Genomic DNA, 18,998 nt, shown 5'->3' with positions numbered 1-18,998 from the left:
AATAGTTGGCAGAAATCTGTGGACATTAGATTTGAATTCATATTATTTGGATTCATCAGACTACTGTTCTAATCTTCAGTGTAATTTTCACAACATTTTGGTTGATGTAACCTCTGACCTTCTTCAGGTGTATCTTGTCGAACTGGGGAATTCTGTCCAAATCCCTGAGTTCGACAAGATATACCTGAAGAAGCAGTTAAAACGACCAAAATGGTGGGAAAATCACACTGAAGATGAGAACAGTAGTCTGATGAATTCAAATAATACGAATAACCAATGCTCATCTCAAAAATTCAGAAACGTCATTGGATTTGAAGGTGATCATGTTGTAATCTGCTAGGGAGCAATCCTGTGGCAATATTTTATACAGATAGGAAGCCCTTGCGAAAAAGCTCAGTTCATGGAAATTCCATCTGATGCTAGGCATATGGAGGAAGAAAGGAGAGTTTTTTTTTTGTTGAGTTAGTAAAACAAATGCTTGCTGTGAACATATTACAGGAAGAACCAGAGATTAGAGCTCAGTCGAGCACCTTCCATGGAAATAACGATTGAGTAGAGAGAGACTATCAAAATACCTTCTGTGAGAAAGTGACTATAAGCAAGATAAGGGATCATTCCTCATTAGAATTTGGAGATGATTTTGAACTCTTGTCAATGAAAAATGCTCTGAGCAATGCCAGTTATACAAGCCAAAGCAAAAACGTAAGAAAAAAATAATGCATTGCATAAAATCAAGTAAAATTTGATTCAGATCCTATTATGGATTGTAGTAAAAAATGGCTTGTTTCATTTAATCCTGTTAAGACTCAGCTATTACCTTTCAATCGCAGACGTATCCGTTTTTTCCTGAGATTCTTGTGGATGGCTCTGCTCTCAATGAGAAATTGACTCTAAAACTTTCGGGCCTTTCTTTCTCATCAAATCTTTCTTGGAATTCATATATTAAATCCATTGCTTTTTCTGCTTCTCATCAAATTGGTTCTCTCTATCGCTCTAAATATTTTCTCACACCTGAGGCTATTCTCTATCTCTACAAATCTACTATCAATATGGAATACTATGGTCATATTTGTGCTGGTGAATCTGTGTCTCATTTGAAAGTTCTTAATAAATTAATAAAGAAACATATCTGTAATTTGATTTGCCCCACACCTTCTTCTCCACTGCAACCTCAATGTTGCTAATATCAGTATTTTCCACAAATACTATTATGACATGTGTTCCTCAAAATTGTCTGACCTATTCCAAGCTTCCATTGTTCCAGCTCGTTTGACTTGTTGGTCCAGAGATCTCCAATTTGCTGTTTTAATACTTCATTTTAATACAGCTTCCTATTACAGTAGCTTCTTTTCAAAAACTGCAAGGTTGTGGAAATCTTTTCCTGCTCACTGTTTTCCTTCTACCTACAACGTTGGTATTTTCAAGACTAAGGTCAATAGGTATCTCGTCTTTTGTTCTTGCTAGTTCCTTACATAAAGTATCTTTATGCCTTGCCTTGAGCGATTTCCATGAAAATAAAAAAGGAGATGTCTTCTACCCACCTCTGGTTCAAAACAACTTCACTTGGATTTCTTCTCTAAAATCAATCCTTAATCACAAAAAAACTGGCAAGTAAATGCCTGAGGCATGTTCATTAAGTTGCAGATTAATAGTCAATTCATGTCTTGTAAGACCAACAGGACTGGATTTTACATATAGCACCTGGTATTTCCTCCAAATGATCAGCCATGCAAGTACTAACCAGACTTGACCTTGCTTAACTTATTGGAAAGTCTGTCAATGTGCTTGTAGCCACCTTTAAGCACATAAATTGATAGAAGTAAGAGGCTACTATTTGGAATTATAAAAACACTGTGTAGGGAGTTGAACAGCAAGATATTTGTTCACATCACATTAAAATTTCTGCATGTTAGTAGAGTCAGGGAAGCGGGAGACAGAGAGACAATTCCAAAATCTAGCAATTTGTGGATAGAAACTATTAGAAAGCTTTCCAGTGCCTAGAGACCTGTACAATTAAAAGGTGGGATTTTGTTGCTTGTCGGGTCAGTCGGAAGTATTTATATCGAAGGGAGTACAAGTTTCCCTTTTGTTCGAAACATCACTCATATAAAAACTAAAAGGCATTTATTTCTCTCTCTCTACAAGAACTGTGACACCAGGGTTGCAGAGTAGGATTGAGAAGTCAGCACCCCCAAAGAGGGGCACTTTGTCCTGCAAGGTAGTCTGTGCGGAATGATGAAAGGTGTGGGAGGAGTAAGGGTGTCAGAACACCACAGTTGATTGGCTAAATAAAGAATTTCATGGATAAGGACTGTTGTATGTCTATAGAGAGAAGTGCACAGTTTGATGTCAGTGTGGGAACTGTATGCACAATTATTCACAAGGAACTGAAGATGTGGAAGACTTGCACGAAGTTTGTCCCAAGAGTGCTCAGAGAAGATCACAGACGATTTGACCAAGATGGGCATCAAGATAGTTCTTCACCCTCCCTACAGTCCTTGCTTCCTGTGACTTTTGGTTATTTCCTAAGCTCAAGGAAAACTTTAGAGGCTGTCATTATGAGATAATCGAGAAGATGAAAGAGGCTGTGACAAGGGTCATTGACACGCTCACACAAGAGAACTTCCATGGCGTCTTTCAGAAGTTGTTGGAGCGGTACAAATGCATTGCAGCTGGAAGAGATTACTTCAAAGAGGACAAGAGTTTCATGTGTGTATTATTAATAAAAGTGCCCATACGAAAAAAATCTGGAAACTTATTGAAGGCACCTAAAGAGAATTGCGTTATTTTACTCACCTCAAGTTTTGCTATTAGTTCACTTTTAGACTTTTCATGTTCTGCAATAAATTCTTGATGCTTCCTCAAAATGAAGAAGAAAAAAAAAACTGTTATGACAAGTTTATTCAAAGTTACTTATATTTAAGATTGTTCTAAACATGTCAAGATAATTATTTTTCTTTTAACAATATTTTGCAACTAACTTTCAAGAAAGTTTAACGGCAAACTATTAGAATCATACAAGGACTGAAGTAGCAATATTATAAGGTCTATAAAAATAGTTGTCGATCGGCAGAAATCTAAAGCACACATTATCAATGTGCTGGCATGTCTCAAAGGTCCGACCCTCTTCTTTATCTTCATCAATGATCTTCCAAATTGCTGCATATTTATATTGAGATATGAAATATGGTAGTTGAAAATAAAATAACAGGAAAACTTTTGCATATACTTGTTTTATCAGTTGAAAATATTACATCAAAAATCATGAAAAATTATCAAGTACAGTTTTAATAATAAATAAAACTAATTTACTATTCAAATTCCACAAACTTCGAAGGACATTCATGTCAAGCCAGCATAAGGTAAAAGATTATCTCCCTTTTACTAATATAAACATGCCATGTGTCCTTGTCATTTGGAATTTGTGGAATTGATAGTAAATTAATTTTATTTTTTTTATTAAACTTTTACTTGATAATTTTATGTAATTTTTGTGAACACCAATATTTTTCACTGATAAGTAATAGTTATATTCATAAGTTTTCTAGTTATTTCATTTTTAACTGCCATTTTTAATTTAAATAAGTACCTTCAAATCATATTCTGAGATCATTTGTTGACAAGTGTCTATAGCAGTGCTTTAAAGAGTATTGATAATCAAGATCTTCTGACCCGGAGCAATGGGGGGGGAAAAAAGTGGCTTCTTACTTTTGATACCTCTAAAACCAAGTTTCTCTCTTTCCATTACCAATATTTGGATTTTCATTTTGCCTACTGATGGATGGTTCTCTCTTTGAAGAAGCTCCTTGCCTTGATAAGCTCTATTTTACTCATGTTCACCTCAAACAAGGCATATTGCCACGGATGTAAGCAGCTACTATTTGGGACCATATCTACATGACTATGTGAGATAAGAAAGACATCTGCTCACGTTACATTTAAATTTTGACATGTTAATAGAGTCAGGGAAGCAAGAAACAGAGAGGAAATTTCAAAGTCTAACATTCAGAGGGAGAAAATATTAAAGTACAAGGCTTTCTGACACAAGAGACGTCTATAGTGAAAGATTGAAATTTTGCTGCTAACAGGTTTGTAGGGGAGAGGGGATGTATGTCAGGAGGTTAAAAGTGAAATGAACTCATCAGAGCACATTCTATTGAAGTATTTGCAAAGTCTCCATTCACCCATGCATGGAGTATTGTTGTCACATCCGGACTGGTGCATCCACCAATAGTCTCTCCCTCTTAGATAATCTGAGGGTCCTGCGCTATTAACTGAGTTCCGACTATGATACATCCCAAACAATTGCACTTAAAGGGATCATTAAAATTTTTAAAAGATCTCTCAGTTGGGATGTATGAGATAGCAGGCGAATGTCTGGCATTCAGTAGAATGCCCCATCCTCAGCTAGAACAAAATAATAAATTTTTTAAAAAAGCATGATTATTTTAAAACTTGTTTAATTCCATCTTATCTCATTTATCAAACAACAATCGAGATGTTATTTGTGGTCTATTTTGAAACTGAATCTTTATTATATTTTATGCATTTGTTCAAGAGGTTATGCAAATCGTTCATTTAAAAAATTCTGATTCTTAATGTTCTTGATGGGTCACTGATTTTTGCCATAACTCTAGTCTTAACCTTTAGGCTGGGATTAAGTATTTGATCTGCCTTTGGTCAGCAAAAGAAAAATGCACCTAAACTAAGGCAATTTTTATTATTGTCCTGCTCCAGAGTTTCTTAGAGAGCTGGATTTCCCCTACGTTAAAAATTGATCTTGTGCCTAACTTTACATGTAAATAGGGACAAAACAAGAAGAAGCAACTTACTTGTTGATAGATTCAAGAATATTTTTGTGTTCTGTCAAAGCAATTTTATTTTGGTTTTCAGATTCCAATCTATCCAAGCTGATTTTGAGTTCCTGGTTCTTCTGCATTTCTTGAGCAACTTCCTCTTCCAGTTTACTGCATTGTTCTCTCTTCTGTCGAACATGATCTTTCAATTCTTGGACTGAAAAAAAGAAGAAAAATAAAAATGAATCCATTCATAAGACACACCCATTCAATATGCAAGTATCATCATCATTATATCCGGTTTAACGTGCATGACATTTGTTGGATGGTTTTCAAAAATTGACTTCCAAACTAACCTATCTCTAGTCAAGTCTTTATTTATCCCTCTCTCTCAAGTTATTATCACTTCTATGTTTTCTGGGCCTTACTCTACCAACTGAATCGGCTACCTCAATGTTCTACATCTATTAACCCCAAAAATCTCATCCATTCTTTCAATGTGATCGTACCATCAAAATCTCCTGCTTTGTACACATCTCCGTACTGTTCAAATTTAATTTTCTTTTGGCAGTGCAGGTTCTAGAGAATTAAAGAGTGTGTGCCACCTGACCTCCAGTTGTACGATTCTGTTGAGGGACATCTACTATAAAATGTGATACAACGGAGTGTGTAAATATCTCCACTGGACCCTCTGTAAAAAATTGAATATCCAAATGTAGCAACAATATTTACAAAAGAGTAATTGTTGGAAAAAATCCATACACAATTTGCTATGGTTATGCAATCTCTACAGCTACATACCAAGAAAACGCAGCTGTTAAGCATTAAACGAGAGGGAGAGAGTAGCAACTCTAGTTGAAGTCAGTGTCCCTCATGATGCCAGCTTAAACAGAGCTGAGAGAGAAAGGTCATACAACATGAAAAGAAACTGGAATCTTAGGAAGATCTTCATCATTCCATTAATCATAAGAGCCAATGGACTCAAGAATAAATCTTTTTTAAACTACTTGGAAAATATACCCAGTGAACTAAGTGCAAGAGAAATACAAACAATTAGAATGGTAAGAATCCTAAAAAGATCTCTCAGTCGGAGTCTTTGAAATAACAGGTGAATGTCTGGCATCTGATAGGACACCCCATTTCCAGCAAAAAAATTGAAAATAAAATAATGTACAAAAATGTTAACCGGTTCATGGAGTATATGATCTGCTCGGATTAGATCTGCTATCTAATCGCAAAAATGTAACAGTTGCTTCTGTTGCCTATAGATTATTTCAAAGTTTTTGCCCCATCGCAATGCTTAAATACAGCCCTATGCTGCACCTGAAAAGACCAAACCTGCGGCGATATACATTCATATTAGACCCTCTGCATAATCACACTGGTATTTGTTTAGAGATGTACCAGCTATTTTCTTTCACACTGTGTTCTGCAGTCCTGAAAGTACTGCCTCAGAATTGTGTGAATGAACATGTATCACTGTCACATTTTTGGAGTTTCATGATGTTCCTAAGTTTTATGCATTCCTTAATTAGCTTAGTAGCCTCCGTCTATTGCTAACGGTTTTATGACCATAGCATAAAAACAGTAAATAAATAAAAACCAGGAAATATGTTTTAAAATGGAAATAGCATTTTAAAAGTATCTATTTATTATTTACCCAAAATAAAATAATTCCATTATTCATCATCATAATCATAATATTAGGAGTTCTCACGCAAGCCATTACCAGCGATTGTTCACTGTCGTGTTTCCTAGAGTCTGAGTGACAAGAAGTCTCCTCGGATTTCCAGTGCTCTCCATCTCTCTTGATAACCAGCACAGGTGACTTCACATTAGTTCAACAGCCGCTTACCATTAGAATCATCCATTGGTATACCTTGGGGTTTGGGTAGCAAAAAGCTTCCTCAAGGTTCCAGTCCTCTCTGCACTGTTCCAGTGGAGGTCTGATTAGTGCTCTTCCTTCTGGGTCCTCCCAGACCTTTCACGACTATTTTATGTGTGGCACCATCCAATATAGACGCTACCATTTTTCTTTAGAGAAGATGGGGTTGTATTTTGCGGTTTCAGTTTTCTTGATTCCATGTGGTTGTGTTCTTTCTGTTTTTGTTTCATTCCTATTGCAGCATCATAATAATAATCTATATAAATAAAACAGTAGATGTATGTTGTCTGTGTGAAAATATTTAACTAATAAACTTTTAGACTACTCGTCACATAACACTAAAATTAACAGCAAATACATCAAGGGTGGTTTATAACGAGTAAAATCTTTGTATGGATGAATAACACATACAGAAATGCAAAATTTTCATTTCAACTTGCCGACATATTCCTATTACTTTTGCGCATGCGCAAATTCATTCATAGCTTCAAGTGGTTTAATCTTAAATCTTTCTTATCTATCTGTTGATAGCTTAAATGATAGGGAATGTGACCAGAGCACTAAATGTTTTAGTTTCAATTCTAACTGATGGCATCCAAGTCATTTTGTTTTTTTTAACTTTGGAAATTAGTATTATATATTATATATTATGTATTATATATTAGGTACAAAATAATATTCAACAGAAAATTGGCTCTGTAACAATAAATAGGAAATCTGAATTAAAATACATTTAAGCATATTTTATGATTGGGCAAGCCAGCCCCCCCCCCCCCGACTTCCTCCTGCTAGTAATAATAATACGTGATTTAACATTGGCTTTACATGTTGGTATGCACTGGCTAGCTTTTAGAAATTGACTTCCAAACTAACATATCTCTGACCATGTCTTTATTCATCCCTCTTTCTATCAAATCCATTTTTATCACTTTCTTACATGTTTTCCTTGGCATTTTTCTCAAAGGAGTTACCACTTATCAAGGCGCAGACGCCACTCGAGGACAAGGGTTAATGAGAAAATCTTGTAGTAATTGTTAGTAGTGAAAATTTGGTAAATTGGATCACTTAAGGGGATGGCTTATCAGGAACTTGTTCATGTTGAACTTGAAGACGACCATATTGCAGTCAGTTGGAAAGCAGGAAAATGGAACAGAGTTCCACAGTCGTGCAGTTCTAAGAAAGAAGCTTTGTTCATGGAATCTACGTTTATGTTTAGGATCTAACCCAGAACTCTCATACATCTTTTCTTTTTTGTGTGTGTTTAACGGCATGTCCACCCTTGTTGGGTTATTTTATACCGAATTGTGGTTTAGTGTTATATTTTTTTTATTTATAAACAAAAATATGTGAATAAATATATTTATAGTTAAAATATAGTTTGCATTAAAATTTAATTAGATTCGTAAACGTTTCAGTACAAAATTAAAAAAAAGTAAATGCTTGAAATGTATTAGAAAGCAAGTAAATTTGCAATAAAAAAAAATTTAATATGAATTTGCGTTATGTGTGTAAATTTGTGATGATAAATATTTGCTACTTAGGTGTAGTTGCGTTTGTGTAAATTTGTATGAAAGTGTTATATTTGTGTAAAAATATTTAAAATAAATTTTCATTATGTGTGTTAAATTTGTATTAGTAAATATTTACTACTAAGGTGTAGTTGCGTTTGTTGGTTGGTTGTTTTTTTGTTTTTTTTTACGGCATATCAACCCTTTTCAGGTTATTTAATGCCGAATCTGGTGATTTTGAAGAACGATTTTTTACTATAGTATATTTGTTTTTAAGTCGTATTCTATTTAACCCATAGTTGGGATCCTAACAGGTGCTACCACTCCGGGTCAGAGTGGACCTGGGAGCAATGGCAATTAAAGGGTGGCTCCACACTCCCTAATGCCTGCAAGCTGGGGCTCTGACCATCGGATATAGTTTAAGGTCATATCCAGGACCGCGTTTGTGTTAATTTGTATAAGAAAGTAAAATTTTATTTAATTATACTTATGTATATTAAGAGTGCAAAGGATTAGTTTAGAAATACTAATTCGTATCGATTTGTATGAAATTGTCTTGCTTATTCACATGTATATGAAAATCTATATTTTTGTATATATACCAATTTCTTTAAGGTAATCGATTATGTGTTCGACTTTTATGTTTTTGAAAAGTTCTTTTATATTGCTGTCTTATAGGCAGAAAATCAATGCATTCAGTAAGAAAATGTTTTGTTGTCAGTGGAACCTGACATGCAACACACATTGGCTGGTCTTCTCCTTTAAGTAAATATGATTGGGTTAGGTATGTGTGACCTATACGCAATCTCGTTAATACAACCTCTTCCTTTCTATTTTTTATGGAATGTTGTTGCCAATTACCAATTGTTGGTTTAATGACATATAGTTTATTGTTAGTGTAACCATTCCAATAAATTTGCCATTGTTTTTTAATACATTCATTTATATTTTTTTTTAAATCCGTATAGGGGACTTTAAAGTTTTCATCTTGATTTTCATTTAGAGAAGCCTTTGCTGCTGTGTCTACCAATTCGTTTTCTCTGATACCGATGTTGCTAGGTATCCAGCAGAGCACAATTTCTTTTGTTTTTAAAAATTCACTTATTCTAGCCTGTAATTTTACTAACAATGGGTTGTTAGATTTTTGTGTTTTTATTGCTATTATAGCTGATAGCGAGTCAGAGAAAATTACATATTTTGTGTTGTTATCCCTGGAGATGAAAGACATCCTGAGCTCGGGTTTGTCAGGCCAAGAACGAATGTATGATTTCATTCTAACTTTAATCTGACATCACTTGTCACTTTTCTCAAACAATAAAATATAGATCTGTTTTACAACAATACAACACAATGAATTCATCCCCTTGATAGGTTACCCACCGCTGTCCGGGATCCAATTAACGCTTAACAGACAATATCAGCATAATTACCCGGCCTTACTCAGTGTTTTAGGGGGTCTTAATCTCCCCAATAGGGAGAAATATTGCTCCCCTAGGCGGTCACGCCACAATATATGTGAAAGTTATATATAGACAGCTAAATCTATTGCACAAACCTCTGCATTAAAGATTGAGGTTTCTTTCAAGAGATGCTTTTTAAAAAAAATTTTATTATATACAGCTGCGCTGCCTGTTGCATCTACCTGTTTTGAGCTGTCCGTAAAGATGTATGCATGTTTAGGATAATTGTATTTGGTTTGTTCAAATTCTTCTTGATAAACAGGAGTGAGTTTTTCTTTTGTAGTGCTTGCTAAGACTAAAGTCAACATTTGATACTATAATATTCCAAGGAGGTATTTTTGAAGTAAATGTTTTGTGAATTTTTGTTATCGGGATCTCTGCTTCTTCAATAATGGGTTCCATTCGTAGGTCAAAGGTTTTAATAGCTTTTTCTTTTTGTTGAAATAAATGTTTATACTTGGGATAAAAAGTGCAGTTGTGCACAGGATTGTCGGGATCTGCCTTCAATTTTGTATAATATAGCAGTGCTAATTTGTTATATCTGAGGTTAGGTGGAGGCTCATTTGCTTTAGCATACAAACATTCTACTGAAGATTTTCTGAAAGCTCCCAGTGCAAGTCTCAGTCCTGTATGATAAATGGGATTTAAAATTTTAATATAGGATTTTCTTGCTGCTTGATATATATAGCTGCTATAGTCAATTTTTGATCGAATTAGGGATCTGTACAGGTTTAACAAGGTTTGCCTGTCAGCTCCCCAGTTTGTATGAGCCACAACATGCAGAAATGCTTTATTACATTTTTTTTAACATAGTTTATGTGGGGAATAAAATTTAGTTTTTTATCAAAAATCATTCCTAAAAATTTGTATTTATCAACAAAGGGGATATCTTCTCCATCGAGTTGTAATTTGGAATCATTGTGTAATTTGTGTTGATTACAAAAATGAATGCATTTGGTTTTATTTTTTGAAAATTTAAAACCATTTTCTTTTGCCCATTTATTCATTTTGTTTATGCTGTGTTGCAATTTTCTTTCAATAATATGGATCTGCTTGGAACGATAGCTTATAGAGCAATCATCCACGTACAATGTTCTATTTATGTTGGGAGTAAGTTCCTTTATTATGTTGTTGATTTTTATATTAAATAGGGCTGTTGATAATATACTTCCTCCTGTTTATTTATATTGCTTAGAGTAAACTCTATGTGTACCTTGAAGGTTCTGTTCATTAAAAAATTTTGAATAAATTCGGGAAGTTTACCTTTAAGTCCAAAGTCGAATAGATCTTTCATAATTTCGAATTTCCAGGTAGTATCGTAAGCTTTTTCTAGATTGAAAACGACAGTTGTGGCGTGTTCCCCTCTTCTCTGACATAATATTCTAAGTTGACCAAATGGTCAAGACATCCACGATTTTTATGATAACCACACTGTGCATTGGTTATTTGTTTGTTCCTAAATACCAAATTAGGTGATGATTTACCATTCGCTCTAATGTTTTGCACATACAACTTGTTAGTGAAATTGGTCAATAATTTCCAGGATCTGAAGAATCTTTTCCTGATTTGGGTATTGGAATAATCGTTGTATGTTTCTAAGATTCTGGGAACTTCTTTTTTATTCAGATGTCATTGTAGATTTTTAGTAAAAGTTCCAATGAAGTTTTTAGAAGTATTTTCCAAAAACTATAGTGGACCTCATCTGGTCCTATGGCTGTGTTGTGCGATTTGTTTATGGAATTTTCCAATTCTCTTAGTGAAAAAGGTTTATTATATTCTTCAAAGTTTTTGGAATTGAAGTTTAGCTTGTAATTTTCAATATTTTGTTTTGATAGTTTGGAATTCTTTGTTATAGGTTTTTGAAGAGTTCTCTGAAAATGTTTTGGCTAATTTGTTCGCTATAGCCTTCGTTTCTGTTATTTTAGTATTTTCAGTAAAAAGATGTTTAATTGGTATTGGGTTATGTTTTCCAGAAATTATTTTAACCATTTCCCAAACTGTCTTTGGTTTAGCGGAAACATTGATCTTGCTGACATATTCTTGCCAGCATTCGTTTTTGGCTTTCTTTATTATTCTACATGATTTTGCTCTATGCAATTTGTATTCAATTAAGTTGCTTCTTGTTGGTTCTTTATTAAATTTTCTTAGTGCTGCTTTTCATAGATTTATTGATTCTTTGTTAAACCATGGTCTATTCTTTTTTCCTGAAGTAGTGTTTTTGGTAATGCACTTTTCTCCTATTAATATTAATGTTTGTGTAAATATTTCGATTGTATCGATGTTGTTTTTTGTCAATTGTTCTGAGCAGAGATTCTTGAATTTTTCCCAGCTGGCTTTGTTAAGTTTCCATCTTGGTGGATGTTCAAATATTTTTTCATGGCTTTTGAGAATGATTGGGTAGTGATAACATCATTGAATATGTTCCAAAGAAAATCCAGATAAGTGGAAGGGTCACATATAGTTAAATCAAGCGAACTAAGCGTTCCATTTGTTGGATTGATGTGAGTGGCTTCTTTTTGGTTGAACAAGCATAGATTATTTTTATTTATTAGATTTTCAATTTTCTTTCCCTTTCTATCCGTTTCCTTGCATCCCCATAAGGTATTGTGACTATTTAAGTCCCCTAGGAAAATAAAGGGTTTGGGTATTTGCTCTATTAAGTTCTCCAATTCATTTTCATCTATTTGTTCATGTGGAGGTATGTATAAAGAACAAATGCTTATCGGTTTGTGTAAAGTTGCTCTTATGGCAACCGCTTGCAAATTTGCTTTTAATTCAATTTGGCTCTGGGGTATGTTATTTTTAATGAACACTGATACACCAACAGAGGCTCTAAGTCCTGTATTATGAATGTAGTTATATTGTTGATAGTGTCTTATAATCAAATTGTCCTCATTCTTAAGGAAGGTTTCTTGGAGACAAATAATCAAAGGATTATATCTGTTTTGCAACAATAAAATTTCATTGTAATTTGCCTTCAATCCACAGCAATTCCATTGGATTATCTTGTAATTCATAATGATTTTTTGGGGGGTTTGAGGAGTAATTTCAGTTTCCATGTCTTCTAATTCTGTCAATCTATTTGTAGTAGTTGCAGTGGCTTCTGTTTGTGGTCATTTCTTTATATTATTTTGTTTTTTGGTAGATGTATTTTTTGTTTGTTTTTCAAGTGTGTTTTTGTCATCACGGGGAAGACGTATTGGTGACTTGTGTGGTCTTTCTTTTAACTGATTTTGTTTTTCCTTAGTTTCGTCTTTTTCAGCATCTGCACAACGTACTGGTGATTTTTGTGGTCTTTCTTTTGATCGACTTTGTTTTCTTGGATGTTCTGATTTTGGTTGAGAATTTGTTTTATTGGTAGCATTAGTTGATGATTTAATGGGATGATTAATTTTTGATGACATGTTTGGTTTGATCTCATTTATAAATTTGGGCCAGTCGTTTGGTCCCAATTGTAACAATTTGTTTATTAGTATTTCGTATTTGGAGTCTTGATTAGTGATGTTGGATGATATACAACTTGAGGTGACTTGAGAGTATGTCTTTTCCTTCATGTATCTATCTACTATTTTCCTGGCTTCGAGGAAGGAGATGTTTTTGGTATGTTTTATTGACACTTCCTTTTCTTTCTTCCAGATTCTGCATGCTCTAGCATAAGCAGGATGATTTTCTCCACAATTTGCAAATTTGCAATCAAGATTGCAGTCATTGACAGTGTGGTCTGGATCTTTCTGGCCACATCTGCTGTACACTGCTCGTCCCCTACATGCATCCTCATGGTGCCCAAACTTCTGGCATTTAAAGCACCGAAGTGGGTTTGGTATAAAGGGTTCAACTTTTTCAACGTTGAACCCAATTTTGATTTCCTTTGGGATAGTAGATCTATCAAACTGCAAGTAAGTGTTCATATGTATAGTCTGATTTTCTTTTTTATTGTAATTCTTTTAATGTTTATTACTGCTTGGTTTTTAAGTTCTTTTGTTATCTCTTCAGTAGTGCACATTGATAGGTTTTTCGATTTTGCTACATCTTTGGATGTATTCAGATTCTTGTGTGGATAAGTTTTGATATTTATGTTGTGGAAAGTTTTCATTCCTAGGAGAAAAGTGGCATGTTTTTCTCTTTCCACTTCCACCAGTAGGGTTTTATTTTTTAAAGTTTTTACATTTTTGGAGGTAATATATGCCGATATAATTTTATGTATAATAAACGGTGATAAGTCAGTTATTTTGGTTTCTTTAGTAGATTCCAATACAATAAATTTTGAGGATGTTTGATATAGTTCATTATCTGAACTATCCGCTTGGAGTTTTTATAGTTTGCCATGTATATATACATTTTAAATTTATTGTTTATGCTCCTCACCCACCTCGGAGTCCAATATTGGGGCATGTTAAGGGGGAAACCCATTCACCTTGTCATGCCAGAGCTACATAAACAGTATACATGTTCCAAATGGGAGCCATGAGCACCCATAATCCTTTAGTTACACAATCCAAGTCATTTGTGGTAACTTCCGGCACTATACAGCCATGTCATGACTTTAATCATTTGGCACATTTGACCCTAGCCACCGCCTTCTAACACATGGAAAAGAGGGGAAAATATGTATATAGTTTATAGTGGTATAGGGTAGAACTGTATTCGTTACGGTTTAGAGGAAATTGACAGAAAAGTAGAAGATGTGTTAGGGCTTAACGTAACTAGCCGATTGATTGGATCGGGCCCCTCCGACTGCCCGTCTAGCCTTGTACGAGGCCAAAGTGGAGTATTGCAACTGATATCTTTAATCTCCCTAGACATCAGTTGCTCAGCCACCAGGATCCTTTTCCGAGTCATTACGGGTCGCCACCCACGGCCAACAGGTGGCCCCTTTGAGAGGCTTTTACTCTCTGCAGGGGGACAGTCAGTGTATTCTAATGCCCCACCGACAGGGTTGAGAAGTAGGGAAGAAAAAAAAAAGGAGAGGAAGGGGGCTGTTTTTGTTTTTGTAAAATACAATTAAGTTTTACAAAAGAGAATAGAAAACAAAAACAGAAATTTAGTGTAGGTGCATTTTGTCTCAGGAAGCCACTAGACAGCCTGATCTGGTAGCACCAGTGGTCGCAGTTTAATGTTGTGCCCGGGACACTCATCCATCTTTCAAGTTGACCATACCATCAAAGTCTCTTATTCTGCACACATCTCTTCATACTGTCCAGATTTAATCTTCCTATAAGCCTGTCTAAGATTCACATTACACATTCATGCTTGATAGACTAAAAGTAAAGGTTCTCTAAACTTAACCATCAGCTACTCTTAACACACCAGCATCAGCTCCTCCCTGTGCTTTACTGGTATCACCAAAGTACTAAAATTTTGATTCTTGTCCAGAGTTCCCCCTATATTAAAAAGAAAAGAAAAGAAAAAATCTCAATGTGTGTACTCGTGATGAAACGAAAATATGCCGAAAATCACATAAATTGATTGAGTAGTTGCATTTTTAAAAAGACAATCATTTTAAAGCGATTCATGGAAATTTGTAGGCCTTACAACCTAAATCTAGTAAGTATAAACTATTAGTGAGTCATCTCCTTTGTATTTTAAGATTTTTTTTCAAAATGGCAGACAGGATTGTCACTCCTTGGCTACTCATAAAATTTAATTTTCTTATTTAAAAATAGAACTACTTGATTAATTCATGTGATTTTTAGAATATAATATTTTTGTTTTGCCACAGGTACGTATATCATACAGATTTTTCTTTAATTTTAATTTTTAATATGGGGGGGGGGATTCAGGTCAAGAACCAAAATTCCATTTAAAAACAGAAAAAGCAAGAAATTAAACCCAAAATGTAACCTCCTAACCTTCTGATGAGTGCGTGTATACAATATCTCTGTTCTTTGTCTTTTCGGATTTTATCTGCTCCAAGAGAATCAAATTTTCCGATGTGAGTAAATCAAGCCGCTGTTCCATAATGGACCTGACAAAAACAAAATAAACAAAAACATAATACATTTTCCAATGGAAACATTTTATAATTCATAAGCACAATTCAGAATTTGAAAGAGAAAATGTATTATGTGGCAATATTATGGATCCCAGGCGAAATCAACAGACCCTGCTGGTGGATTTTCACAAATTATTATTGAAACATGCAAAGCTCTAGTTCCCAGAAGTGGCTGGAAAAGATCAACTAGTAAGAGTAGGGGGTGGTCATGAAGATTAACTGAGGTCTTTCTGATGGATTAGTGAAAAATGGGTTTCACAAGTGAACCTGGCATTCTCTGTTACATGGGAAACGTGGATTTGGTGGAGAGAAGCGAAAGGGGAAAAGAGAAAGGATATTGATTTACAACTATCTTTGTTTTGGAGAGGAGAAAAAGAGAGAAGAAGGAAAAGTTATAAAATTGGATATACTATGTTGCAATGAGAGAGAGAGGGAGCAAATGATGGCTCAATAAAAGAAAAGATTTTTGATGATTAAACAGTTTCCTTGTCACTGTCAGAGTAATCTACTTTGGCATGGGATGCAAGCAGCTGGATTTGCAACCAAATTGATTAGTCAACTTTGCCCAGATGAACTTGGAAAAAAAAAACAACCTTAGATTGAAAACAGGGACTCTAGCCATTCAAAATGTATTTCTTAAATCAGAAATAAATAATGGGCAATCAACAATTCCCCCACTATCCAACAATCATGAGGTTGTTTGCTCTGCAACTGAGAAGGCTAATATGCTTGCCAGTCGGTTTGCCTCCAACTCCACACTGTACGCTGCTAACCACCCCCTCCCTTTCCTTTGCGGACAGATGCCACACTAGACGATTTGAAAATCACCCCTTCTCAGGTGCATGCTATCATAAGAAATTTTTACACTGCAAAAGCATGTGGACCTGATCTCATCCCAGCTGTGCTATTAAAAAAGTGTTCCGCCGAAGTAGCTCCAGTTCTCTCCAAACTTTACAACAAATGCCTTAATGGATCTTGCTTTCTTGACTGCTGAAAAACTGCTTCTGTGATACCAGTTTTTAAGAATTCTGGCGAAAGAACTGACCCAGTAAATTATCGGCCCATTAGCCTCCTCCCACTTTTCGCCAAAATATTCGAGACCATAATTAACCAAGCTCTAGTCCATCACCTTACAGATGCTAAACTTCTGACTGACCAACAATATGGATTTAGGCAAGCCCGTTCCACAGCAGACATCCTAACTGTAATCTCAGAACATATATACCATTCACTGGAAAAAGCGGGGGTGAGTAGAGCAGTAGCTCTAGATATAGCTAACGTTTTTGATAGGGTATGAAGGTCTTCTCAGGAAAATAAGATCATTCGGGATCACTGGAAGAATACATAACATAATTAAATCCTTCTTAGATAAGAAAAAAATCCAGGTTGTCCTTGACAGTCATACATCTAAACAATATGATATAAATGCGGGAGTGCCTCAAGGGTCTATTCTTGGACCTCTATTGTTCCTAATATTCATAAATGACCACCCTGACAAAATTGTCTGTGAGATGGGTATATATGCTGACAACACCACGCTCTATAACAGACACAACAGGAAAACAAATGAATACATATCTAAAGAAATGGCAAAAACACTAGAGGATGACCTCCGATCTGTAGTGGAATGGAGACAAAAATGGATGGTCACATTCAATGCTGCCAAGACTAAACTTGTTTCCTTCAATAATTACAAAAAACCTTCTCTACCGCCAATAGCTAATGGCCAATGACTCTTTATCTGAAAGTACATCTTTTAAACTCCTCGGCCTAACGTTTACAAGAAACATGAGTTGGAACAATTACATTAAGAGTATTGCCAGGACCGCTGCGAAGAAGGTAGGTTCTCTCTACCGTGCTAGAAAGCTACTAATGCCCGAAAGTATCCTGTACCTCTATAAGGCCACCATTCGCCCATGTATGGAGTATTGTTGTCATATTTGAGCTGGTGCATCTGCCACAAGTCTCTCGCTCCTAGACAAGGTTCAAAAGAGAGTTGCCAATCTGATAGGTCCTGAACTGTCATATAAGCTTCAGTCTCTGTCCCATCAACGAAATGTTGCATCCCTCTGCCTGTTCTACAAGTACTTTAACGGTGAATGCTCTGACGAACTTGCTGCCCAACTCCCTACACAGTACCCCTGATGCTTATGTCCCTAATAGTAGCCCCCTACATCAAAGTGGCAATGTGCCTTGTTTGGAGTGAAAATGTAATACAAATATATATATATATATATAATTACTCATTTAACTTTGCATATGAACCATATATGTGTACATGTATACTATTGGAACATTTAACTAAATAATTAATTTTTTATAAGAAAACAATTACTAATGCCTTGTTGATCATTTTTTGCCTTTTTTGTGTTTTGAAAGTGATTCAGTTTTTCACAGACAAACAAACCAAATCTTTCCATAAATGAGGGTTTTCAGCCGAATGGTGACGTTTTGTGAGAGAAGAAATTGTTAATTTTTCGAATCCTTAGATATCCCAGAAATTTTATCTGCCACAATTCGAATTTAGATTCCGATCCGTCAAAGAAAAAACGGTGGTTGGGCGCATAACTTGTTAAGTTTTGAGACATTGTGTTGAACAAAGATGGCGGTGTAGTTCAGATCAGTAACCAAGATAGCGCCAGCATATATCAGAAATAGATCGTTCAATAAGAGGTTAGGAAAAACGCCGTATGAAGTGTTTTGCGGTGTAAAACCTAAAATGAATAGAATGCATCTATTTGGTTCTGATTGTTTCGCATTTATAGAAAACACCAGTAAACTAAATACTAAAAATGAAAAAGGTACTTTCGTAGGTTACGATAAACATAGTCCGGCATACTTAATCTACTTAACAGAAATAACTATCAACGACCAGTGACCAGACAACCAACCTTGCAGATATTCCAGAGAACAAAAAAAAATCACTGGCAATGACCAACAATCAGCATAATCAACCTCAGAGATATCTCAGAGAGCAAACCTACTGTTTTAGTCCCTCCGAAACTGTTGATGTAGAAATTGTGTTGCCACATAGACTTAGGATCTGCATGTTTTTGTGCACCTCAGAGCTAAATTGATGATATATGTGTGGTTCCTGTGTCCAGTGAATCCCTGAATATATTTAAAGGATGCTAAATGCTTTGGTTTCGATTCTAGCTGATGGCACCGAAATCTTTTTCTTTTTTTAACTTTTGAAATCAGTATTATATATATATATATATATATATATATATGTTTTTTATTTTTTTATTACCATTTTATCTGTTTAGTTAGACATGTTTCGGTTGCCGGTCTGACGAAGTTGCTGGATCGTAAATATGGTTTGGCAACCGAAATATGTGTAACTAAACAGATAAA

General features: G+C 35.1%; 1 protein-coding gene across 4 annotated transcripts in view; it reads right to left on the bottom strand.

The window, feature by feature from the left end:
- Positions 1-18,998, bottom strand: part of LOC145293230 (centrosomal protein of 89 kDa-like) — a 146,647-nt gene that overhangs the window by 31,894 nt on the left and 95,755 nt on the right. For all 4 annotated transcript variants that reach the window (XM_080139815.1, XM_080139809.1, XM_080139790.1 and 1 more), the window contains exons 10-12: positions 15,499-15,614; positions 4,833-5,013; positions 2,797-2,860 (exon numbers count right to left, since the gene is read on the bottom strand). In XM_080139815.1, coding sequence (XP_079995941.1) covers positions 2,797-2,860; positions 4,833-5,013; positions 15,499-15,614 — 361 coding nt within the window. The remainder of the gene's footprint in view (positions 1-2,796; positions 2,861-4,832; positions 5,014-15,498; positions 15,615-18,998) is intronic.

This window comes from Euprymna scolopes, chromosome 2, assembly GCF_053919585.1.
Source record: "Euprymna scolopes isolate OS-2025 chromosome 2, ASM5391958v1, whole genome shotgun sequence".
Classification (NCBI taxonomy): domain Eukaryota; kingdom Metazoa; phylum Mollusca; class Cephalopoda; order Sepiida; family Sepiolidae; genus Euprymna; species Euprymna scolopes.
This window is presented reverse-complemented; position numbering and strand designations above follow the sequence as displayed.